At 42.7% G+C, this 27,291-nt stretch overlaps 1 protein-coding gene across 1 annotated transcript in view; it reads right to left on the reverse strand.

Moving 5' to 3' along the window:
- Positions 1 to 745: 745 nt before the first annotated feature.
- REELD1 (reeler domain containing 1) overlaps positions 746 to 27,291 on the reverse strand; it is a 62,724-nt gene continuing 36,178 nt past the window's right edge. Inside the window, exons 3-7 of the mRNA XM_056555020.1 lie at positions 23,679 to 23,901; positions 18,790 to 18,941; positions 13,886 to 14,153; positions 5,847 to 5,910; positions 746 to 1,759 (exon numbers count right to left, since the gene is read on the reverse strand). Coding sequence (XP_056410995.1) covers positions 1,160 to 1,759; positions 5,847 to 5,910; positions 13,886 to 14,153; positions 18,790 to 18,941; positions 23,679 to 23,901 — 1,307 coding nt within the window. The 3' untranslated portion in view covers positions 746 to 1,159. The remainder of the gene's footprint in view (positions 1,760 to 5,846; positions 5,911 to 13,885; positions 14,154 to 18,789; positions 18,942 to 23,678; positions 23,902 to 27,291) is intronic.

A 27,291-nucleotide genomic window follows, 5' to 3' on the forward strand; every position in this document is an offset into this window, starting at 1 on the left:
CATGTGAATATGGGCTTGTCCCAATGTACATGAGCCAAAAAAGTTTTTATATCATCTCTAAAAAATGGATGATATATTTATGAATGAATGCAAGCCACTAATTCAAAACAATTGTGACAACACAGATAGATTCAAATATATATATATATATATATATATATATATATATATTTATATATATATAGATTCAAATATATTGCATTGGTCTTTCCCATTGATGCATTTGCAAGATGACATCTCTATTATACTACATGTTTTTTTAATTAATATTTATGATAGGTTTGGATGAAATGTACAGCCATTCCTCTCAAATATTATCATTATCATTTTTTCTGATGTTTTGGGGAATTACTGTATCATATTTATATAAAACCAATAACAAGTTTGTTTTGTGTTAATAAAATTATTGTTGCATTTTATTGCATGTTTATGACATCTTATATGCTTGAAAGTTTTCATACACATACACAATGGTATGTCTTATGTTAATGGAGGAGAAGAGGTTAATGCAATGTGAACAGGTGTTTCCTGTTTTGCTTTTCCCTCTTGACCTCTATATATGATCATTTGAAGCTGTAATCAGTGTATGAGTAAGGCCAGCACCTGGTCGAAACGCGTCACATCCTGCCACCTACCTGTGATCCTTGTAGCTATATGTGAATAAAGCCTGCATCGTTGATCTGAGACCGAGCTGGAATTGTTGTTTCTTTCCATTGCCTGCAATCCCTTTAAGACAGTAGTGAGGGGTGGGGCGTGTATTGCACACTTTAATTTTTTTTAACATATGTGTCTGTTTGTAATGTTATTTTTACACGTGTCTGTTGGTTTTTTGACGCTGTGCATACTTTAGCAGGTGATTGTGATCGGAATTATCATCCTTTTATGGTTCAGAGAAAAGGGTGGTAACAAATTTATATAAGTATATTGAGTTTTAGAGATGTCTCGCTCATAATCTTTATGATTCCTTATGGTTTTCCAATTTGTCTGTAAAAAAAACATTTGCTCGCCATGATTTTTGAATAAGACTTCCAGACAAAAATAAAGTAGGTTTGCAACCTCCTATATTACTATGTATTTTCCCTTAAAACAAAGTCTTTGTTCAAAACATTACATACTAGACAAACTACAATCAGGATTTTTTCCTTTGTGTAATTGACCGTTACTGTAAATTTTTACCGACAGCTGGAGTGATCCAGTTATATTCTGCTTGGACCAACACAAAGCTGTTCTCTCTAAATTTCTTGAATTGCATCATTTCCCCATTCTCTCTCAGTGTAATAACATTGTTGTCTGGTTCGCTGAAGGAAACTTCGGTCCTCCTGTGACAGTACTGAGCATGGACGCACCGCAAACCGGCAGCAAGGGCCATCCCAAGGACTACAGAGCAGCCAAGTAGGATGCCTAGCTGGGTCATAGCAAACTGCATCCTTTTCCCTTTGTTTTCCTTCTCTTTTGTTGGGACACCAAACTCTTGGATAGACCTGGTCACCCATGAAGAAGTACTGATTTCTGTATTTCTTTCTAGTGATGGAGATTCTGGCTGATGCAGAAAGTTTGCAGAGAGCTCTTTGGTGGCCTTAAGCACTTTATATTGTGTGGTGGGACCAGAAGAAACGTGATTCTGAGAATCCTGGAAGCTGGACTTTATAGGCTCCTTCATTATTTCTTCAGTTTGTAAAAGTTGAATGGTATACTGTGCAAAGGAAGCAGGAGAAGACGATAGGCTTGGTGAAGTCAATTTTTGTCCTTGAGTAACCAGCTGAAAATAAAGTTTGATATTTTTTTCAGACAGTTTTCTTGCAATAGGCAAAAGAAAGATTCTTGTACATTTTTTATCAATATATTATACTAGTTGAGTGCCCAGCGTTGCCCGGTTTTTCCTTCCTAATCCTTGTTGGGGAGGAAAATCAACAAAGGAGGAAGCTTTTGACTTCATATCCTATCCCCATATCCCCTCCCAATATCCCGTCCTCATAACCCGACCTCCTATCCTGTCCTCCTATCCCGTCCTCATATCGTGTCCTAATATACCGTCCTCATATCCTACCCTCATATCCCGTCCTCATATCCTGACCTCATATCCCCTCCTCATATACCGTCCTCATATCCCGTCCTCATATCCCGTCCTCATATCCTGACCTCATATCCCCTCCTCATATCCCGCCCTCATATCCCGTCCTCATATCCTGACCTCATATCCCCTCCTCATATCCCATCCTCCTATCCCGTCCTCCTATCCCGACCTCAGATCTCAACCTAATTTCCTGACCTCCTATCCCGTCCTCCTATCTCGACCTCATATCTCAACCTAATTTCCTGACCTCCTATCCCGTCCTCCTATCCCGACCTCCTATCCCGACTTCCTATCCCGACCTAATTTCCTGACCTCATATCCAGTCCTCATATCCCTTCCTCATATCCTGTGCGGAGGGTGTGGCTTGTAAGCTGGACTGATGCAGGAGATGCAGAGCAGAGCTTGAAGTAATGTCTGGACTTGAACCAAATACCCATTCTTAACATAAAGGGGTAGGTTAGGGTTAATTTAACTATCCTATATTTTTATTTTACATATAAGTAACATGTGACCAAGTATTATTGAAATATCTCCAGCCGTACGGAAGTTATGCTAAAACATACATTTCCCATAGATTTGTATGGGACTTTAAACAAAAACTCCCACCCTCGCAAATGGGGGTAGGTTAGGGTTAAATAACTATCCTATATTTTTAGTGAACAAATAAGTAACATGTGACCAAGTATTATCGAAATATCTCCAGCTATTTGGAAGTTATGCAGTAACATATATTTCCCATAGATTTGTATGGGACTTTAAACTAAAAACCCAACCCTAGCAAATTGGGCTGAGTAAGGGTTAATTTATCTATCCTATGTTTGTTTTTGATATATAAGTAACATGTGTACCAAGTTTCATGTTAATATCTTTAGCTGTTTAGAAGTGATGCTGGAACACACACACCCACATTGGGGGACATTTACTAATCTAGTCTATTCTGGGTATGCTTATAGACCAGCGTATGTGGTAGTCTCCTGTCTATTGTGCTCCTAATTTATCAAAGGTCTCACAGCCCTTGATAAATTCTGTGCTCAGACTTCAGGGTCTACAGCTTAAACTGCATTTAGACCTGCTCCAACATGGTCTGACATTTCAGCGTATTTTGGGCAGATGCAACTTGTCGCACAAAAGTCGCACTTGATAAATTCAGCACCAATGCATTTTCTAATGCATTTCCGTCTAAAATAGACTTGCATGCATCATGTTCTAAAAATGCTCTACAGCAAAAGTCGCAGAAAAGTCGCACATGTTTAGACTGCGACTTTCTTTGCGACAAATTTAGACAGGAAAAACCAGTCTAAATCCTTTGATAAATCTCCCCCATTGAGTTTTATATAAATAGATTGTCAATGGGAGTTAAAAAAATTGCGTAATTTCCCCGCTTTGGCTGTTACCAGATTTTCCAATCTGCTGCTGGAAACAGAAAACTGAATTTTATATTAATTCTTATAGGAGTTACTACTGTTGTTGACCCAACAACAACTAAGACCCAACTAACCCCTAAAGATATTTCCACACAGTAGGATAGAAGTTGATGATAGTGCTAGGCGGTATACCGGATCATACAGAATACCAAATTTTTTCTCCTGCACGATATGAATTTTTCCCATATCGCAATATCGGCTGGGCCCCCTCCCCCCTCGAATGAATGAATTATCAGCCACAGCGCGCTGTCCCCACATCGGGCAACTAATCATATGTGACCCGCGGGTTCTGTTCTTCCTCCCCCCCCCCCCCAATGATTTATCAGCCCAGTGCTGCTCACCCCCCTCCCCCGGTTTATCAGCTCAGCGCTACACTGTCCTCAACATCGGGGAACTAATCATATGTGACACACAAGCGCTGCTTCTCTCCCCCACCCCCCCCCCCAAATAATTATCAGCCACTGTGCTGTACTGTACTATCCTGAGCCCGGGCTTCAAAAATAAACAAAATAGACTTTAACTCACCTTCCTACATTCCCCCGTTGCTCCGGAACCAGCCTTACGGTCCCTCCAGTGCTCTTGCTGCTTCCTGGGGTTGGGAATGTCACAGAGCCATCAGCGTATCACCGGCCGCAGTGATGTCCCACCTCAGCCAGTAATAGGCTGAGCACACTGTCATGTAAGGAGCAGGCTGGCTTCTTACATGACAGTGCGCTCAGCCTATCAGCGGCCGAGGCCAGGGGGGCGGGTTGGAGAGAGAAGCAGCGCCCACGGGTCACATTATGGGGGGAGGGGGGGAGAGAAGCAGTGCCCACGGGTCACATGATGGGGAGGGGGAAATACTGTTAAATTCAGTGGAACTGCCATAATTTACAAAAATACAGTGATACACAATTTTTGGTCACACCGCCCAGCTCTAGTTGTTGATATAACTACTCTTCTCTAATCGCATTATGTGCTATTTGTTTATACCCTTATGGCAGAATAAATGGCAGATTTTTTTTTATTTTTTTATTATCAAAACGTCTGATCTACTCCATTAAGTACTACAGATCCTGTAAGAAAAAATAAGCCATCAAACATTTTTTAGGTATATCAGAACATGGTGTCAGAACATGGTGATTTAAATCTTTTTTTTTTTTTTTTTTTTAAAGCCATAAGTCAAAACAATGTAAGTGGCGAAAAGTCAGAACCCATCAAAATTTGCTAAATTAAATTTTAGCTTTTCATTTTAGCCCAAATATATTACCGTAAAATCTTAATTCTTTAAAATCTTTAGCCTAAAGTCTACCTGCGTGTTATACGCCGATAAGCCACTGCAGTTCAATGATTTAAAGCGGGCGCTTTAAATCAATGAACTGCAGCGGCTTTGCAGGTGCAGAGACCTGCCACCGCTGCCGGCTTCTCTGCCCCTGCCTGTCCTGGGGTCTAGAGCCCTGCTGCCGGCCCTTCTCTCCCCCTGGCTATCGGTGCCGCTGTCCGTTCTCTCCCCCTGGCTATCGCCGGCAATGGGGCAATGGCGCCGACAGACAGGGGGAGAGAATAGGCAGCGACACCCATTGCCAGCGCCGCTGCCCCGTTGCCTCCCCCATCCCCGGTTGTATAATTACCTGTTGCCGGGGTCCGTGCTGCTTCAGGCCTCCGGTGTGCGTCCCATGTGTCGTTGCTATGCACTGCACGGTGCGGCGCAATGACGAGTGACGTCATTGCATCTTGCAGCGCATAGCAACGACGCAGGGGATGCACACCGGAGGCCTGAAGCAGCGTGGACCCCGGCAACAGGTAATTATACAACCGGGGATGGGGGAGGCAACGGGGCAGCGGCGCCGGCAATGGGTGCCGCTGCCCCTTCTCACCCCCTGGCTATCGGCGCCGCTGCCGGCGCAGATAGCCAGAGGGAGAGAAGGGACAGTGGCGCAGATAGCCAGCGGGAGAGAAGCGGCGGCAGCAGGGCTCTAGACCCCAGGAGAGGCAGGGGCAGAGAATCGGGCAGCGACGGCCTCTCTCCCCCTGCCTTTCCTGGGGGTGTATCGGGGTATACACATGCACGCACACGCACCCTCATTTTACCAAGGATATTTGGGTAAAAAACTTTTTTTACCCAAATATACTTGGTAAAATGAGGGTGCGTGTTATAGGCCAGTGCGTGGTATACCCCGATAAATACAGTATTTTGACAGCACATTTTAAGATGAATTCAGTGTCTTGATGGTCTACAAAAAAACAAAGCCTCATTTGGCTTTTTATATTTAATATTAGAAGAAAACATGCCAGAAATTGCTGTCGGGGAATGGGGTCATTTAAATTACATTCTTTATTGTTAGATGAATGTTTTGATAGATACTTGCCTTGCTTTCTTCTATACATGTGCTGCAATGTGTTGTAAGTCTTCCTAGATGTAAATGTTGAGTCCTACAAAAAAGAATAGTAAATTAGACATATATTGTTCTTGGTCTGCAAAATGAAAAACTAATACACACTTTACCCTCAGTCTAAGCTAAAGATTGATAGTCCTATATGACAGCAGTTTCCCCAAAAGGACTTTCTTAGATCACAATTTAAAACATTTCACCCATGTTTATTGTTGGATCAGTCTTGATGAGGCTGTGATGTTGGCACATGTATATAAGATTATCCCTAAAACACCTAAAATTAAATATGTGCTCAATACAAAGGAAAGGTATATGTATAAAATATGTGTTACATATTCCAAATCATTCAATGTGACATGTTAACAGCTGTGACAACAAAAAAAGCTAAAGCTTTCTAAAATTGTATATGACAAAGTTAAAGGAGTAGTGCAGTAAAAAATAACTTATCCCCTATCCAAAGGATCTTCTGAATAGGGCCCCGGAGCAGCAGTCAGCATGCCCCCTCCATGTATCCATTGGATAGGAGATAAGTTATATTTCACTACACCCCCTTAAGGACCAAGCACATTTTAGCCTTAAAGGGGTACTCCGCTGCTCAGCGTTTGGAACAAACTGTTCCGAATGCTGGAGCCAGCACCGGGAGCTTGTGACGCCATGGCCCCGTCCCTCATGATGTCACACCCCGCCCACTCAATGCAAGTCTATGGGAGATGGCCCCACCTCCCATAGACTTGCATTAAGGGGGCGGGAAGTGATGTATCGAGGGGCGGGGCTATGACGTCACAAGCTCCCGGTGCCGGCTCCAGCGTTCATAACAGTTTGTCCCCCTTTATGGACCAGGCCAATTTTATTTTTGCATTTTCTTTTTTTCCTCCTCGCCTTCTAAAAAATCATTACTCTTATATTTTCATTTACAGACCCAAATGAGGGCTTGTTTTTTGCGTGACCAATTTTACTTTGTAATGACATCACTCATTTTACCATAAAATGTACAACGCAACAAAAAAATATATTGTTTATGTGGGGATATTGAAGAGAAAACCACAATTTAGCAAATTTTGGAAGGTTTTGTTTTCAAGCTGTAAAAATGACATGTTTTCTGTATTCTGTGGGGCAATATGATTAAAATGGTACCCATGTTATATGCTTTTCTATAATTGTACCGCTTTAAAAAAAATCTCAAACTATTTTAACAAAATTAGTATGTTTGAAATTGCCCTATTTTGACCACCTATAACTTTCTCATTTTTCTGTATATGGGACAGTATGAGTGCTAATTTTTTGTGCTGTGATCTGTAGTTTTTATCGGTACCACTTTTGCTCATATTTAACTTTTTTGATAAATTTGTTTTGGAACATAAAGTCTGCAATTTTGTACTTTTTTTTTTTTACGTTTACGCCATTCACCATGCGGGATAATTAACATTATATTTTGATAGTTCGGACTTTTACACATGCGGCGATACCAAATATGTTTATTAATTATAAATGTTTACGCTTTTTGAGTGTAAAAAGGGAAAAAGGAACGATTTACAATTTTATTGTGGCAGGGGAATTTTCACACTCCTACTTTTTTTTTTACATCTTTTGAACTTTTTTTTTACTTTTTACTATTTACTGGAATCAGTTGATTGCTAATACTGTTCAGTGCTATGCATAGGGCATAGCATTGATCAGTGTTATCAATGATCTTCTGCTCTGGTCTGCTCGATCTTAGACCAGAGCAGAAGACCCAAGGAGACGGATGGAGGCAGGTGAGGGGACCTCCCTCCACCATTACAGTGCCGCCGGCGATCCAATCATCCATATTAAGTGCCGCACTGCCGCGGATACCGTGATCTGTATTGATGACGGCATCTAAGGGGATAATGGCGCACACCAGTTCTACTCCTGGAATTATGGTGTGAGGTGGCATTGTGTATAGTAGATGGACCCCCTCTTTATTATAAGTACAACAGTACGGATTTCATTGATTTGGTTTTAGAACCAGTGGTATGGCCATTAGTGTTGAGCGGCATAGGCCATATTCGAATTCGCGATATTGCGCGAATATATGGACGAACATTCGTCATATATTCGCTAAAAATTCACACGCCAGGTTCACACAGTAGTATTAGAGCCTTCTTTATACCACACATGCTGGAAGAAGAGAGGGATGATCACTGTGATGTGTACTGTGAAAAAAAAAATAACAAATATTCATAATTGCGAATATATAGTGCTATATTCGCGTATATTCGCGAAGTCGCGAATATGCGATATTCACGTGCAACACTAATGGCCATTTCTCGAAAGTATCCTAGAAGCCGTTTTTCAACATGACAATGCCAGGCTGCATATTGATCATACTACTGTGAATACAAATCCTACAAAAACACAGCCACCGCGGTAACGCTACCCATACACATATATCCTACAAATAAATGGTAGACTCAAATGCATATCAAATATTATATTCTTTATTGAAGTCACATAGAACAAAAAAGACAAATAAAATCACATAAAAAACACAAAGAACATGGCAAGAAAATAGTACCCACAGGATAATGATAGGGTCTGCTGACTATAGAAAAAGATTTTTCTCCTAGGACATATATAGGGGTATAGAGGTTAAAGTGCCACATGCAAAATGCAAAAAAAAAAAAAAAAACAGCAGAAGCAGGGGTCAGAGCAGCACAATATGCACTGCGATTAAAGTGCTAAAGTGCACATAGAAAAAATATATTTCTTTAGTACATCTGTAAACTATTGCATAGCTGTGTATTGCACCGTCCCTTGACCCTAAAAAGGCTCTCCCTCTCAAAATATAATATATGGAGAAATAGAAACAATGCAGGGCCCGACAAAATATGCCTCCCCCAGAGTAAATAGTCCCTCCAGCACCGCAATCAATACCTGTACAGGTGCCAGAAAGTTAAACAGATTTGTAAATTACTTGTTACGCCTAGCGCTCCGGGTCCCCGCTCCTCCCCGGAGCGCTCACGGCGTCTCTCTCCCTGCAGCGCCCCGGTCAGTCCCGCTAACCGGGAGCGCTGCACTGACATGGCCGTCGGGGATGCGATTTGCACAGCGGGACGCGCCCGCTCGCGAGTCGCATCCCAGGTCACTTACCCGTCCCGGTCCCCTGCTGTCATGTGCTGGCGCGCGCGGCTCCGCTCTCTAGGGCGCGCGCGCGCCAGCTCTCTGAGACTTAAAGGGCCAGTGCACCAATGATTGGTGCCTGGCCCAATTAGCTTAATTGCCTTCCACCTGCTCCCTGGCTATATCTGATCACTGCCCCTGCACTCCCTTGCCGGATCTTGTTGCCTTGTGCCAGTGAAAGCGTTTAGTGTTGTCCAAGCCTGTGTTACCTGAACTTTGCTATCCATCTTGACTACGAACCTTGCCGCCTGCCCCGACCTTCTGCTACGTCTGACCTTGCCTCTGCCTAGTCCTTCTGTACCACGCCTTCTCAGCAGTCAGCGAGGTTGAGCCGTTGCTAGTGGATACGACCTGGTTGCTACTGCCGCAGCAAGACCATCCCGCTTTGCGGCGGGCTCTGGTGAAAACCAGTAGCCTCTTAGAACCGGTCCACCAGCACGGTCCACGCCTATCCCTCGCTGACACAGAGGATCCACTACCAGTAAGCCGAATCGTGACATTACTTCTATTAAAAAATCTTAATCCTTTCAGTATTTTTTAGCAGCTGTTTTCTACCGAGGAAATTTTTTATTTTTTGAATTCCTTTTTTCTGTTGTCCACAGTGCTCTCTGCTGACGCCTGATGCCCATATCAGGAACTGTCCAGAGCAGGAGAAAATCCCCATAGCAAACCTTAAAGTACCCCTTTAAGAAGCACTGCAGCATGGCATTCCCATGGTTATTGAGGCTGGACAGGCCAGGCAGGTGGTTGGGGCTAAGGAAGGGCACCAGGTGCAGGAACTCCAGGGTGGTAGCATCCAATCCCTGCAACATAAGCAGTGGTGTATCATGGGCAGGCTGAATTTCTGCCGCTTCCCTTAACTTGCCACTCTAGGTAGCAAGTTAAAGGGGTATTCCAGTGAAAAACTTTTTTTTTCATTTTAACTGGCTCCAGATTTGTAAATTACTTCTATTAATATCTTAATCCTACCAGTACTTATCAGCTGCTGAAGTTGAATTGTTCTTTTCTGTCTGACAACAGTGCTCTCTGCTGACACTTCTGTCTGTCTCAGGAACTGTCCAGAGCCGGAGATGTTTGTTATGGGGATTTGCTCCTACTCTGGACAGTTCCTGACACGGACAGAGGTGTCAGCAGAGAGCACTGTGGACAACACAAAAAAGTAAAGAATTTCCTCTGTAGCATACAGCTGCTAAAAAGTACTAAAAGGATTAAGATTTTTTAATAGAAGTAATTTACAAATCTGTTTATCTTTCTGGCACCAGTTCATAAAAAAAAAAGTTTTCCTCCGGAGCACCTGTTTAAATAAGTGAAAGCCTATCAGGCTGTATTTGTGCAAGGGGCTGGAGTATTCCGCCCTTAAACTACTAGGCAGGGCATATAGGGATTGTGGGTGGGGACAGGTGTATATAACTCCCCCTGCTCTCACTAGTGAGGTGTGTGTGACATTTCTGCGGGCGAACCGTGTGTTGGTGGACGCTGTTTGCAGAAGTGCAGCATTTGAATTTCCCGCTACTGTCAGGAGCCATGACAGCTGACGCTTCCCCTCGTAGTCGCACCAGAAGCTGCAGTAATGGGGTAAGGTCGGGCCTTGCCGCCTGCTGGCTCTGCCTACAGCGCTGCAGGATCGGGGGTGAAAGAAGGGTAGTGCAAGCGCGGCCCCGTCGCTTTCTGAGACTGCATTGTTGCACGGCTTTTCAGGTATGATGGGGACCTGGGGGTGGGGGGCTGGGCGAGGCCGCGGCGAGGTGGTTGTCCTTACTGACACGTCTTCAGAGCAACAGCATCACGACACATAGGTGGTTATATACCCTTCGTACCTGCCGCATCTGCAGGGGGATGCACTGCGCAGTTGTTGTTGCTGACACGTCTTCCGAGAGACAACATCATGACACATAGGCGGTGTTATACCCATTATACCTGCCACGTCTGCAGGGACACATTGCATAGTTGTTGTTACTGGGACGTTTTCAGAGCAACAACATCACGACACATAGGTGGTTGTATATCCTTCACGTCTGCAGGGGGATGCACTGCGCAGTAGTTGTTACTGACAAGTCTTCAGAGCGACAACATCACGACACATAGGCGGTGGTATACCCATCATACCCACTACATCTGCAGGGGACGCGTTTTCAGAGCCATAACATCAGGACACATAGACGGTGGTATACCCATCATACCTGCCACGTGTGCAAGGGAATACACTGCGTAGTTGTTGTCACTGACACATCTTCAGGGCAACTACATTAAGACATATAGGTGGCTGTATACTCTTTGTACCTAACATGGCTGTAGGAGGATGCACTGCAGGGTTGTTGTTACTGACACGCTTTCAGAGCAACAACATCATGGCACATAGGGGTTGTATTCCCTTCATACCTTCCATACCTGAAGTGGTATGCACTGCGTAGTTATTGTTACTGACATGCTTTTTGAGTTATAGTTTCATGACACATAGTTGGTATAAAAAAAAAAAAAAGAAAATGATGGTTATGCCAGACCTGTCGTGCGTGCAGACACGAGGGTTACGCAAAGACCTGTCACATCTACAGGTAACATGGTTACAAAAAAGACCTGTCACGTCTACAGGCACGATGGTAACAAAAAGACCTGGTGAGGCTTCAGGCATGGTGGTTCTCGAAAAGACCTACAAGTACAAGGGTTACACAAGGGACTGTCACATTTACCGGCATGATGGAAATGAAATGATCTGTCTCCCGCGGCAGGACGTCACCTCGGAGTTCAGTTTAGAGGCAGAAGTTCGGAGGTTTAAGGTTGGGTTTAGTGTCCAGGAAGGGGTTATTCGAGTGTAGTCGTTGGTACGTAAGACCTCTCAGGTGGATAGGCTTATGGTCTACGCATAGTCCTGGCCTGTCTGCAGGCACAATGGTTATGCAAGGATCGAATACCCGCAACAGGCCATTTCTTCGGAGTCCAGTTGGGGGGTAGTTCATGGTATGGCTGTCGGTACAGTTCAGGTAGTCTTCAGGTAAGTTTCTCAAGCTTAGTTCTGATTACAGGTAAATATGCAGATTATGGTCAAGGTCTGTCATGAGGTCAGGTTACATGTGTGTCAGTTGGCTAACAGTTTGTGCTTTTGGCCTCTAAAAAATAGGGATTGGATGGTGTAGTGTTAGGCCTGACAGACAGCTATCAGTTTCCCTTGGCTTAATGACACAGGTCAGTATGTTTATCTAGTATGCTAGCCTAATCTTGAGTCAGCGCTGGCTTATTCTAGGCATAGTGGCCATAGCTATTCATTACCAGGTAGCGCCTTCGTTCATAACCAGTTAGTAGATTCTACTGTTATAGGATCTGAATTAGGGTTGTGAGGGTCAGTGTAGTTAGGGTGTGGCATTGTTTATGAAGTTTATGCATTCTATTAATTAACCTACCGGGTTAGGTGTTTTGCCCTCTAAAGGCCTGCCCTTGGTCACGGTTATGGGCACAGTTCAACCGCTGTTTTTTAGGATTAATGTTTTCCATCCAGATACGTAAAACGTTTGTGACACAAACACGAGTGGAAGCCCTGAGCACAAGTGGAAGCCTACCAGGCTGTATTTCTGCAATGCGCTGGAGTATTCCGCCCCTAAACTACTAGGCGGGGCATATAGGGGTTGTGGGTGGCGACAGGTGTATATAACTCCTCCTGCTCTCACTAGCTGGGCATGTGTGACGTTTTTGTGGATACCTCCCAACCCTCCCTATATTATTTTCAATTTCCTTCATTTATTATAGGGTATGACCTCTAAAGGCCTGCCCTCGGTCGCAGTTATGGGCACAGTTCAACCGCTGTTTTTTTAGGTTTAATGTTTTCCATGCAGATACGTAAAACGTTTGTGCCACGAACACGAGTGGAAGCCCTGAGCACAAATAAAATAATATCAATAAACAAATATCTAGGATATATAAAAAGTGTAAGTAACTAAATAGTTCATACTACATAATACATATTACTGGAGTGGTGCTAAGTAAATAAATAAACTAAAAATCTGTATAATTCATGAAAATATAGTGAAATGAATAAAGAAACAATATATAATGATGTTGTATAAGAAAAATAACATAAGAAAGTGCACAGTATAATGTTGGCATCCTTATGTGCTGAACTATAAACAAAACCCCAAATGTGTACATACCAAAAATAACACATGTGAAAATAAAAAGTGAAATAGGGATAATCTATAAATGAAAATCAAATCAAGCAAAAATAAAATAATATAATGGGTGAAAAATTAGTGGGAGAAAAATAAAAAGTTTTTTTTTACACAATATAAGAAAGTATAATTATGAAAATAATATTAATAATAATAGTATAACAAAATAAAGAAAATGTAAAAAAAATAGTCCCAGCACAAAAATACCGGGGGAAGCTCAAAGGCTCAACCACAGATGTTAAAAAGTCCCAACATCGTCCATGGCGCACGCATGAGTCCATCGCTGTGGAAATAGAAAAAAAATGGACCACTTCATATAAATCAATATGATGAAGAATCTCGAATCACTCACGAAAGGGTCTAAATGTGCTACTATGGTCTGCAGTGTCCCTGGAATTGTCTCCTATCGAGCACATCTGGGGCATCTTTGGTTGGCAATTCCAAAGGGAGTTTTATTGATAGCATGCCAAGCTGTGTTAGTGTGTGCATTTCTGCAGCTGGCGCTTATACTCGATATTGGATAACATGTCTATTGATCCTGTGATTTCCTTAACTCCATGACTTTTCTATCTTGATTTTGCAATTTCAATGTTGAGGAGTGTATTTAAGAAGATTGTTGATCTTATAAAATATTTTAATTTCTGTCACATTCCTTTTGTTGTATTACTGAATATGCTTTTATCTACAAGAACAAAACTAATATGTAATGTGCATTACCTGCTGTTTATACGGTGAGTGGATGTTAAGTTCAGATGCTGTGATTTGATGTTCTGTAACGTGACAGTCTGGACAGTTGATCCATGAGAAACGCTACTGCTGGTGGTCACAAACTGTGGAGAAGTTCTAATAATAGATGTGACATTAGGGAAGACATGCTTCGTTTTCTCTGTAACAGTTGTGATCCTAATTTCTGGCGGCTTGGTTCCTTTAATGCTAACTAGAGATATCTTGTTTGCACCAGTCAACGTAGTGGAATGTTTGAGGTCTGTGAAGAGAGTAGGAATCCAGTATATTCTAAAAAAAAATTCTTACATAATAAAAAAGTTCATCCAGCTTACCCAAAGTACAAATTGTAGAGAACGGAAAGATGCCAGCACCCCAATAACATGGAAAAAAAATTCACATTAAGCAAAAGAAATCTCATTATAGAATATAACTCACAAATAGAGAAACAGAACAGGCCGTACATCCACAACTTGTACTATGATCTAGTTGCTTCTCAGCATAATTTCAAAAATGAACAGGTTGTTAATGTACCTTTTAATCAAAACATGCGAGCCCACTCGCCATGTCAAGGCCACCTGATTAGCAGGGATCAGATTCATTGTCTGTGTTCATTGTCTGTGGGGTGGGGTGGCCCAGAGCCAGGGGCTTGGTCGGGCATCATTGGGACTGCCTGACTGCTGGGTCATTTACCCTGTGGGCTTGGCATTGTGATGGTGGAGGTGCCGCCCAGCACTACACCAGTGCTAGTTTAGGGACCCACTCTTATCAGCTGGCCATGACGTGGCGAGTGGGCTTGCACGATTTTATCATAAGGTACACTTACAACCTGTTAGTTTTGTAAATTATCCTGAGAAGCAAATAGATCATAGTACAAGTTGTGGATGTGCGGCCATGTTCTGTTTCTCTATTTGTCACCCAGCCATAACAAAAATTCTACTATGCTTCTTATTCCTTATAAGTAGTCAGTGGCATATTTACAGGTCCACAAGGCCTCAAAGGTGTATTCCAGTGAAAAACATTTCACTGGAACATTTCACTTCTATAAAAAAATCTTAATCCTACCAGTACTTATCAGCTGCTGAAGTTGAGTTATTCTTCTCCCTCTGACAACAGTGCTCTCTGCTGACACCTCTGTCTGTCTCAGGAGCTGTCCAGAGTAGGAGCAAATCCCCATAGCAAACATCTCCGGCTCTGGACAGTTCCTGAGACAGACAGAAGTGTCAGCAGAGAGCACTGTTGTCAGACGGAAAAGAACAACTCAACGTCAGCAGCTGATAAGTACTGGTAGGATTAAGATTTTATTAATAGAAGTAATTTACAAATCTGGAGCCAGTTAATATGAAAAAAAAAGTTTTTCACTGGAATACCCCTTTAACTTGCTGCCTAGAGTGGCAAGTTAAGGGAAGCGGCAGAAATTCAGCCTGCCCATGATACACCACTGCTTATGTTGCAGGGATTGGATGCTACCACCCTGGAGTTCCTGCACCTGGTGCCCTTCCTTAGCCCCAACCACCTGCCTGGCCTGTCCAGCCTCAATAACCATGGGAATGCCATGCTGCAGTGCTTCTTAAAGGGGTACTCCATCACTTAAAAACTTATCCCCTAAGATCCAATGGATAGGGGATAAGTGTCTGATCGCAGGGGGGAAGGGGGGAGTCTGACTACTGGGACCCTTTTTTCTGATCTTTAGAATGGGGCTCCTGTGTTGTACTTATGTATCTCTTGTGCTTCCATGGACAATGCATGGATTGCATGCCAACACAACGCTCCATGCAGCCGGAAGAGCTGGGCTCTGTTCTGGAGATAGCGGAGGGTCCCTGCCCCACGATCAGACACTTACCCTATCCTGTGGATAGAGAATACGTTTTTAAGTTTTGGAGTACCCCTTGCAGAACAGGACAGTTTATTATGCACAATTTTTGTGCTTATTTTCGCTTATTCTTCATGTTTTCTCACTTAGGGATGACATTTTGGTTATGCTCACAACATATAGAAGGAGATTTATCATTCTTTTCAAACATATGGCTTTTTTATGACAATTTTTGCTTACGTGTGACCTATTTGGACAAAATGACTGACGTAATTACAAAGTAGAATTGGTGGCGCAAAAAATAAGCAATCATATGGATTTTTAGGTGCAAAATTGAAAGAGTTATGATTTTTTTAAAGGCAAGGAGCAAAAAACGAAAATGCAAAAACGGAAAAAACCCCGGTCCTTAAGGGGTTAAAAACAGGCTTTTTTTGTTTAATTTTGAGCTTGCATTTTGTAATGTTGGTGGGCGGAGTCTTGCATCGCTGCGCTGAGGCTGGAGTTTACATCAGGAAGGAAGACAGCGCAGCACCAACAGACACATAAACAATAGTGAAGCCATAAAAAAAAAAAAAAAAACGGCTTGGTACTTTAGCCACCCCAAAATGTGCATGAAGCTGCATTACTATGGATGTTTAATTTTTGTGCCAGATATGGGTTATTTATGTAGTCTGTAAAAATTATTTTGTGCCTTATTCTATTGTAACACAACATTAATTTTTACATTTAGTGGGTACACCAGCAGTCCTAAATTTAACAAGGTGTGCATTGTGTATTTAAACCTTAAAATTAAGAGTTATTAGCTATATAATACATTTTTATTATAATTAACTTTAACATTAATGTAGTAGCTTTGTTTCATGATGCAGAAGAAGAACAGTTGTTAAACCCTTAAGGACCCATGACGTACCTATACGTCATGAGTCCGCTCCCGTTCTATAACGCGGGGCCACAAGGGCCGGGACCCGTGGCTAAAAGCGCGCGGCACTGATCACATTGCCGCATGCTATTAACCTTTTAGACGTGGCATTCAAAGTTGAAAGCCGCATCTAAAGTGAAAGTAAACTACCGTATATACTCGAGTATAAGCTGAGTTTTTCAGCACGATTTTTCTTGCTGAAAACACCCCCCTCGGCTTATACTCGAGTGAACTCCCCCACCTGCAGTGGTCTTCAACCTGCGGACCTCCAGAGGTTTCAAAACTACAACTCCCAGCAAGCCCGGGCAGCCATCGGCTGTCCGGGCTTGCTGGGAGTTGTAGTTTTGAAACCTCCGGAGGTCCGCAGGTTGAAGACCACTGCGGCCTTCGACATCATCCAGCCCCCTCTCACCCCCCTTTAGTTCTGTACAGTACTCACCTCCGCTCGGCGCTGGTCCGGTCCTGCAGGGCTGTCCGGAGAGGAGGTGGTCCGGTGGGACAGTGGTTCCGGGCTGCTATCTTCACCGGGGAGGCCTCTTCTAAGCGCTTCGGGCCCGGCCTCAGAATAGTCACGTTGCCTTGACAACGACGCAGAGGTGCGTTCATTGCCAACGTACTTCTGCGTCATTGTCAAGGCAACGCCTCTATTCCGGGCTGGAAGCGCGGAGAAGAGGCGCCTCCGGTGAAGATAGCAGCCCGGAACCACTATCCCACCAGACCACCTCCTCTCCGGACAGCCCTGCAGGACCAGACCAGCGCCGAGCGGAGGTGAGTACTGTACAGAACTAAAGGGGGGTGAGAGGGGGCTGGATGATGTCGAAGGCCGCAGTGGTCTTCAACCTGCGGACCTCCGGAGGTTTCAAAACTACAACTCCCAGCAAGCCCGGACAGCCAATGGCTGCCCGGGCTTGCTGGGAGTTGTAGTTTTGAAACCTCTGGAGGTCCGCAGGTTGAAGACCACTGAGGGCGAATGATGAGAAGAGGATGATGAAGGGGGGTGTGTGGGATGATGAAGGGGGGGTGTGTGGGATGATGAAGGGGGGTGTGTGGGATGATTACAAGGGGATGATGAAGGGGGGATGTGTGGGATGATGAAGGGGGATGTGTGGGATGATGACAAGGGGATGATGAAGGGGGGATGTGTGGGATGATGACAAGGGGATGATGAAGGGGGGATGTGTGGGATGATGACAAGGGGATGATGATGAGGATGTTAATGACGGGTCTGGATGATGACGGGGGTCTGGATGATGACAGGGGGGATAATGTATTTCCCACCGTAGGCTTATACTCGAGTCAATAACTTTTCCTGGGATTTTGGGTTGAAATTAGGGGTCTCGGCTTATACTCGGGTCGGCTTATACTCGAGTATATACGGTAATGCCAGTTAGCTCAGGGAGCTGTTCAGGATCGCTGCAATGAAATCGCGGCATCCCGAACAGCTTACAGGAAAGCCGGAGGGTCCCTGCCTTCCTCAATGTTGTTTGATCGCCAAATGACTGCTCAGTGCCTGAGATACAGACATGAGCAGTCAAGCGGCAGAATCATTGATCAATGGTTTCCTTTGAGAAACCATTGAACAATATAAAAGATCAGTGTGTGGAGTGTTATAGCCCCCTATGGGAGCTATAACACTGCAAAAAATTTATGAATCTCAATGTTGTGAACATTCATAAATAGGAATGCATTTGTGTTTATACATTTTTATAAGCAGTCTGCAATCTGTACAAGTGTGATCATTTCTTGAAAGCTCCAGACTGTAATGCGTGCTGGAACCTTAAAAGAAACTGACAGCTGGGTCACCCACACTAACCTAAATATACAGGTAGATAGTGCAGTTGACCCCGTTGCTAATGCTTCTTACTGGGTAAAAATAAGTGTAGGTGTTCAGGATATATTCATATTATTTCTAATATGGTAAACCCCCTCCATTGCTGTGAAGTTGAAAATACCATTCTAGCAACAAGATTAATATCTCCTGAACGGCTGCTCCAATATTCACCTGGTGAGAAGCGTTAAAAACAGGGCCACCTGCACTATCTACCTGTATATTCAGGTTAGTGTGGGTTTCACTGCTGTCAGTGTCCCTTTAGGCTTAATAACCACATCTAATGTAATACATAGCATCCTGGACCTTTATTATTAAGCTATTAAACAGTACGCTACTTATGGCAATACATGTACTTGTGACAGAAGATGTCTCCATGTCTGATGCCTTTATATCTTGGGTCTCTGATGTCCAGTTATGAACATTTCCAGCCATGACATTTGATTCAATTCTTGCCCAGTAAACAAAGTAAGACTGAACCACCGATACACTGTTAGAACGAAAAAAAAGAAAAGTTATAACACATAATACACATACAATTATTTGGCCACATCAAAGTCACCCATATTTAATGTTAATTTGTGTATTGTTTTAGTTGTCCTTGAAATTGTTAGCTTTCTGCCGAAAGAATGATAATCTTAGCATAATGTAATGTTATGTAGAATTTAGCCCCTTATCGACAGCCCATTTTGGCCTTAAAGGGGTACTCTGCCCCTAGACATCTTGGATAGGGGATAAGATATCTGATTGCGGGGGGCCCGTTGCTGGGACCCCCGTGATGTCCCTTCAGCACCCGGTGTTCGTTTACAATGCCGGCTGCTGCATCGGAGGCTTGTAACATCACTGCCACTCCCCCTCATGACATCACGGCCATGCCCCCTCAATGCAAGTCTATGGAAGGGGCATGGCCATGACATTAGCGCCGCATCGCTAGTCATCAGGCACTGAACAAAGTTCACTCCGTGCACCTGATGACTGCGGTGCTGCAGCAGAGATTGCGGGGGGTCCCAGTGGCGGGACCCCTGGGATAAGATGTCTAGGGGTGGAGTACCCCTTTAAGGAAACAGCCAAATGCATAGCAAAACCAAAATAATCTTTTTCTGAGTGGGGAAATTGAAAAGAAAACCACAATTTTGCTAATTTTGGAGGATTTCCTTTATGGTAAAACATAAAATGGTACCCATGTGTACATGGTTTTCTGTTATTGTAATGTTTTAGACATTTTTTTTTTTTTTTTTACAGAATAAGTATATTTAACCCCTTAAGGGTTCTTTCGTTTTTCCTCCTTATCTTTAAAAAATCATAATTATTTCAATTTTGCACCTAAGGATCCATATGATGGCTTATTTTTTGCTCCACCAATTCTACTTTGTAATGACGTCAGTCATTTCACCCAAACATTTACAGCAAAACGGAAAAAAAAATCATTGTGCGAGAAAATTGAAAAAAAAACGCCATTTTGTAATTTTGGTGGCTTCCGTTTTTACGCAGTACATTTTTTGGTAAAAATGACACCTTCTCTTTATTCTGTAGGTCCATACGATTAAAATGAAACCCTACTTATATAGGTTTGATTTTGTCGTACTTCTGGAAAAAGTCATAACCACATGCACAAAAATGAATATGTTTAAAATTGTCATCTTCTGACCCCTATAACTTTTTTTTATTTTTCCATGTATGGGGCCGTATGAGGGCTATTTCTTTGCACCATGATCTGAAGTTTTTAACAGTACCATTTTTGTATTGATCAGACTTTTTGTATGCTTTTTATTCCTTTTTTCCATTATATAAATAGTGACCAAAAATACACTATTTATGAATTTGGAATTTTTTTTTGCGCATAGGCCATTGACAGTGCGGTTTAATAATGATATATTTTTATAATTCGGACATTTCCGCATGCGGTACCATATATCTTTATTTTTATTTACACTGGGGTTTTTTTAAATAGAAAAAGGGGGGTGATTCAAACTTTTATAAGGAAAGGGTTAAATGATCTTTATTAACTTTTTTCACTTTTTTTTGCAATGTTATAGCCCCCATAGGAGGCTATGACACGGCACACACTGATCTTTTACATTGATCATTGTTATCCCATAGGATAACATAGATCAATGATTCTGCCGCTTGATTGCTCATGCCTGGATCTCAGGCACTGAGCAGTCCTTCGGTGATCGGACAGGCAGGAGGAAGGTGGGGGCCCTCCTTGTGTGTTCCAGCTGTTCGGGATGCCGCGATTTCACTGCAGCGGTCCCGAACAGCCGACTGAGTTAGCCGGGATATGTTTACTTTCACTTTAGACACGGTGATCAACTGTTAATAGTGTGTGGCACAGCGATCAGTGCTGTGCGCTATTAGCCACAGGTCCCAGCCGTTGTTAGAGGCTGGGCCCGACCCGCTGTGGCCCTGCGTTATAGAAAGGGAGCAGACTGGTATGCACTGGGTCCTTAACCTCTTGGGGATGCAGGGCGTATGCATACGCCCTGCATCCCCGATAATTAAGGACTCAAGGTGTACCTGTACATCCTGGTCCTGTTTACTGGTTTTAAACTGTTCTCACCAGCAGAGAATGGGTTAAACCTGGTGGGTCCCAATTGCTATGGGCAGCCAGGACCCACGGCTAATGCCGGGCACGGCGATCAGCCTGATGACCGGCATTAACCCTTTAGATGCCGCAGTCAAAGTTGATTGCGGCGTCTAAAATGAAAGTAAGAGAATCCCGGAGCTGATCGGAACTATCGCGACAAAATGTCCCGATCAGCTTACCGGACGATGGGAGGGTCCTCACCTGCCTCTGCATTGTCCGATTGGCGATCTACTGCTCCATGCCTGCGCAGCAGGCAGGAGCAGCAGAGCGCTGGCTACGCTGATCAGTACTTTGCAATGGCAGAGCACTGATCAGTGTATGCAATCAGAAGATTGCATGTTTTAATAAAAGTTCATTAACCCCTTCCCTATTAAAAGTTAAAATCACTCCCCTTTTCCCATCTTTTAAATAAAATAATGAAATAAAGAATAAAAATAATCATATGTGGTACTGCCACGTGCATAAATGTCCGAACTACTAAAATATTAGGTTAGCTAAACCACACGGTCGATGGCGTACACGTAAAAAAAATGCCAAAGTCCAAAATTGTGCATTTTGGTCACTTCATATACCATAAAAATATATACAAAAAGAAATCGAAAAGTCCCATCAAAACGAAAATGGTACCAATAAAAACTACAGATGATGGCACAAAAAATTTGCCTTCATACCACTACACGGAAAAATAAAAAAAGTTATAGGGGTCATAAGATGCCAATTTTAAACATACTCATTTTGGTGCATGTAGTTTATAAGTTTTTTTTAAGTATTAAAATAAAATACAACCTATATAAATTGGTTATCCTTGTAACCATATGGACCTACAGAATAAAGATAAGTTGTCATTTTTACCAAATATTGCACTGCGTAGAAACCGGAGCCCCCAAAATGTACAAAATGGCATGTTTTTTTAAAATTTCACCCACAACAATTTTTTATGGTTTCGCTGCAAGTTATATTCTAAAATAAGGGATGTCATTGCAAAGTACAATTGATGACGCAAAAACAAGCCCTCATATGGGTCTGTAGGTGCAAAATTGAAAGCGGTATGATTTTTAGAAAGGAAGCAGGAAAATACCTTTGCTGAGTCCTTAAGGTGAAAATAGGCTGAGTCCCTAAGGGGTTGAGTGGTTAAAATTGCCCTATTTTGACCCCTATAACTTTAATTACCAGTGGGTCCGCTGATAGCAGCCGGGACCTGCGTTGCATGTAGCAAGCACAGCTCCTGTGCTAATGTTTGTCCTGGCATGTTAAAGGGGCATTCCAGGAAGAACTTTTTTTTATATCAACTGGTTACAGAACGTTAAACAGATTTGTAAATTACTTCTATTAAAAAATCTTAATTCTTTCAACAATTATCAGCTGCTGAAGTTGAGTTGTTGTTTTCTGTCTGGCAACAGTGCTCTCTGCTGACATCTCTGCTTGTCTCAGGAACTGCATAGAGTAGAAGAGGTTTGCTGTGGGGATTTGCTTCTAAACTGGGCTGTTCCCGAGACAGGTGTCATCAGAGAGCACTTAGACAGAAAAGAACAACTCAACTTCATCAGCCCATAATTACTGAAAGGATTAAGATTTTTTAATAGAAGTAATTTACAAATCTGTTTAACTTTCTGGAGCCAGTTGATATATGTAAAAAAAAGTTTTCTCCTGGATAACCCCTTTAAGTACCAGGGCACCAAGACGTATATTTATGTCCTATGTCTTTATGGTGTTAACCTTTTAATGATAAAAAAACAAACAAAAAAAACCCCAATAAGTCTACAATTTCGAAATACAAAACCCTCTACTTTTTTTTCTCTCTTTTTTGGTTTAGCTGATACATCATAATCCATCTATCCTCTAAATTAACCCTCTATGGCAGAGTTTCCCAACCAGTGCGTCTCCAGCTGTTGCAAAAACTACAACGCCCAGCATGCCCGGACAGCCTTTGGCTGTCCGGGCATGCTGGGTGTTGTAGTTTTGCAAAAGCTGTTGGTACACTGGTTGGGAAACCCTGCTCCATGCAATGACTTCCGGTTGGGCTAGATGCACATCTAAACAAGCAGAAATGCAGTGTAAAGCATCAGGAAGGAATCCAAGGCAACAACTAGAGATGAGCAAACTTACAGTAAATTCGATTCGTCACAAACTTCTCGACTCGGCGGTTGCTGACTTTTCCTGCATAAATGAGTTCAGCTTTCAGGTGCTCCCGTGGGCTGGAAAAGGTGGATACAGTCCTAGGAGACTCTTTCCTAGGACTGTATCCACCTTTTCCAGCCCACCGGAGCACCGGAAAGCTGAACTAATTTATGAAGGAAAAGTCATCAACTGCCGAGCTGAGAAGTTCGTGACGAATCGAATTTACTGTAAGTTCGCTCATCTCTAGCAACAACCTAAGCTGGTAAGAGCATTTCTAACTACAATAAACTGTGTACCTGAACAGTAGACACAATGTAAAAAAAAGACCCAGCAGGTACGTTTTTAGCCCCACAGCTACATTAACTCTTATTTAGCAATATTTCATAGAGGATACATGTATTTGTATATTTGCATTTCTTCTTCAAAACATATCATATGGCCTTTGATTCTCAATAATAATAAGGTTGCTTTTTAAGAAGAAGATGAAAACATTAAGACTGAATATGTCTTGTGCGCACTCACAAGAATTTAATGTCTCCCACAGGCTGATCAGGTGACTTCCACACAAAGGACAGATTTCTTTTCAAGGACTTGTCTGAATGGGTCACAGTGTCTCCATCTTCAAAGCAGCGCAGTAGTTTGGAGCCAGGTGGAATGAACACAAAAGACCCAGCTACTTGGTCATTCGATACTCTGCGAGCTTGAAGGAAAAAGCCCATGAAATCTCTTGTACTTCTCAAAGTAACTGCAGGGGAAATAGGAAGGAATTAAATACCTCAAAATATCAGCTCATAATCCCCCAAGATTTCAGAAAACTCTCGTCCAGTGAACAGTATTTTTGGGGTCAAATACTTTCCCATGAAGATGTATTTTCCACATCTTGTTTTCTGGAGTACTGAATATTTATCAGAGTGAATTCTATAAGATCTTCAGCCAACACTTAAAGGGGTACTCCGCCCCTAGACATCTTATCCCCTATCCAAAGGATAGGGGATAAGATGTCAGATCGCGGGGGTCACGCCGCTTGGGACCCCCGGGATCCACCATGCAGCGGGATCCGGAACCGCTGGAGGTCCTCAGGCTGAGTCCATCTCGACCACGAGGATGGAGCATAGTGACGTCACGGCTCCGCCCCCGTGTGATGTCACGCTCCACCCCCTCAATGCAAGTCTATTGGAGGGGGCATGACATAGGCTTCCATTGAGGGGGTGGAGTGTGATGTCACACAGGGGCGGAGCCATGACATCACTATGCTCCGTCCCCGTGATCACCAGTAATCAGACCCGGAGAGAACACGCTCCGGGGACTGATTCTAACGGGGTGCGGCGGGGCAGCGGCAGGACCCCCACGATCAGGCATCTTATCCCCTATCCTTTGGATATGGGATAAGATGTCTTAGCGCCGGAGTACCCCTTTAAGATTTGATTGAAAAAATGCATCTTGGTGAAAACTAATCTTCATGCTTCTTTGGTTATATGTCTTTTTGCATCATTTACATTTTTAGCTGCAATTTTCATAACTTATAAAGTAGTGAAGATTTTCCTTTCTCTTACAAATATACCATATGGCTATGTTTACACAGCGGAATGTCTGTGCTTAATTCTGCCAGAATATTCTGTACGGACATTCCGCTGCTGCAGAATTAATTTCAAAGGATTCAGCTGCACTATGCACGCGGCGGAATTTCTGCGGCAGACGTTTCTGCCACGGAAATCCCAATTCCGGCAACCGCAGAAAGAATACATCTTGTTCCAAATTATTATGCAAATTCTACTTAAGTGTCACAAAGATTAAATATTTTGTTTTTCAGTATAACTCATGGATGGCATTGTGTCTCAGGGCTCTTTTGATCACTGAAAACAATCTCGGACACCTGTGATAATTAGATGAGCCAGGTGAGCCCAATTTAATAAAAAACTACTAAAGGTGTGTGTTCCACATTATTAAGCAAAGCACAATTTTCAAGCAATATGGGGAAAAAAGGATATCTGCTGCTGAAAAGAGGGAAATAGTTCAATGCCTTGGATGAGGTATGAAAACATTAGATATTTCACAAAAACGTAAGCATGATCATCGCACTATTAAGAGATTTGTGGCTGATTCGAAGCACAGACAGGTTTGTGCAGATAAAGGCACATTGAGGAAGATTTCTGCCAGATCCATGCATCAGATCAAGAGAGTAGCTGCTAAAATACCTTTACATAGCAGCAAACAGATATTTGAAGCTGCTGGTGCCTCTGGAGTCCCACGGACATCAAGGTGTAGAGTCCTCCAGAGTCTTGCAACTGTGCAAAAACCTTCTATTCGGCCACCACTAACCAATGCTCACACGTAGAAACAGCTGCATTGGGCAGAAATACATGAAGACTAATTTTCAAACAGTCTTGTTCACTGATGAGTGCCGCGCAACCCTGGATGGTCCAGATGGATGGAGTAGTGGATGGTTGGTGGACGGGCACCCTGTTCCAACAAGGCTGTGACTTCAGCAATGTGGTTGTGGAGTCATGTTTTGGGTCGGAATCAGGGGAAAACAGCTGGTCAGCCCCTTTTGGGTCCCAGAAGGTGTAAAAATGACCTCTGCAAAGTATGTGGAGTTTCTAACTGACCACTTTCTTTCCTGGTAGAGAAGGAAGGACTATGTTTTCTATAATAAAATCATCTTCATGCATGACAATGCACCATCAAATGCTGCAAAGAATACCTCTGCATCAATGGCTGCTATGGGGTTCAAAGGAGAGAAAGTCGTGGTGAAGCCTCCATCCTCTACTGACCTCAATCCTATTGAGACCCTTTGGCGAATCCTAAAGCAAAAGATCTATGAGGGTGGGAGGCAGTTTATATCCATACAGCAGCTCTTGGCGGCTTTTCTGACATCTTACAAACAAATTCAAGCAGAAACTGTACAAAAACTCACAAGTTCAATGAATGCAAGACTTGTGAAGCTGCTATCAAATAAGGGGTCCTATGTTAACCCCTTGCAGCAAAACGCCATTTCTGAATGGCGCTGCGGCACGGGTGGGTCATGAAGCGAGCTCAGGAGCTGAGCTCTCATCATACCCGCACGGTCCCGGCTGCTATCAGCAGCCAGGACCTGTGGCTAATGCCGGACATTGGAGTTCAGGCAGATGTCCAGCATTAACTCTTTAGACCCGGCGATCAAAGTTGATTGCCGTGTCTAAAGTGAAAGCTTCCCTGCAGCTCACTCGGGCTGATCGGGACCATCACGGTAAAATCGCAATGTCCCGATCAGCTAGGATGCAGCAGAAGGGTGCCTTACCTGCCTCCTGCATGTCTGATCAGCGATTGATTGCTCCAAGCCTGAAGACCAGTCTTGAGCAATCAAACACTGATAACACTGATCAATGCATTACAATGCAATGGCATTGATTAGTGTATTAAATCAATGTACTGCATGCTATAGTCCCCTATGGGGGCTATAGCACTGCAAAAAAAAAAAGTGAAAAAAAAAGTTAATAAGATGATTTAACCCCTTCCCTAATAAAAGTTTGAATCACCCCCTTTTTCTATAAAAAAAAAACCTGTGTTAATAAAAATAAACATATGTGGTATCGCCGCATGCATAAATGTCCGAACTATAAAAGTATATTGTTAATTAAACCACACAGTCAATGGCGTACGCGCATAAAAATTCCAAAGTCCAAAATAGCTTATTTGTGGTCACTTTTTATACCATAAATTTTTTTTTTTATAAAAAGCGATGAAAAAGTCCGATTAAAACAAAAATGGTACCGATAAAGAATTCAGATCACGGCACAAAAAATGAGCCCTCATACTGCACTGTTTGTTGAAAAATAAAAACGTTATAAGGGTCAGAAGATTTTAAATGTATACATTTTTCTGCATGTAGTTATGATTTTTTTCAGAAGTAATACAAAATCAAACCGATATAAGTAGGGTATCATTTTAATCATATGGACCTACATAATAAAGATAAGGTGTAATTTTTACTGAAAAATTTACTGCGTGGAAACGGAAGCCCCCAAAAGTTACAAAATTAAGTTTTTTCTTCCATTTTGTCGCATAATTCATTTTTTTTTCCATTTTGCCGTATATTTTTCAGTAAAATTACTGATGTCATTACAAAGTAGAATTGGTGGCGCAAAAATAAGCCATC

This window comes from Hyla sarda, chromosome 1 (assembly GCF_029499605.1).
Source record: "Hyla sarda isolate aHylSar1 chromosome 1, aHylSar1.hap1, whole genome shotgun sequence".
Lineage (NCBI taxonomy): Eukaryota > Metazoa > Chordata > Amphibia > Anura > Hylidae > Hyla > Hyla sarda.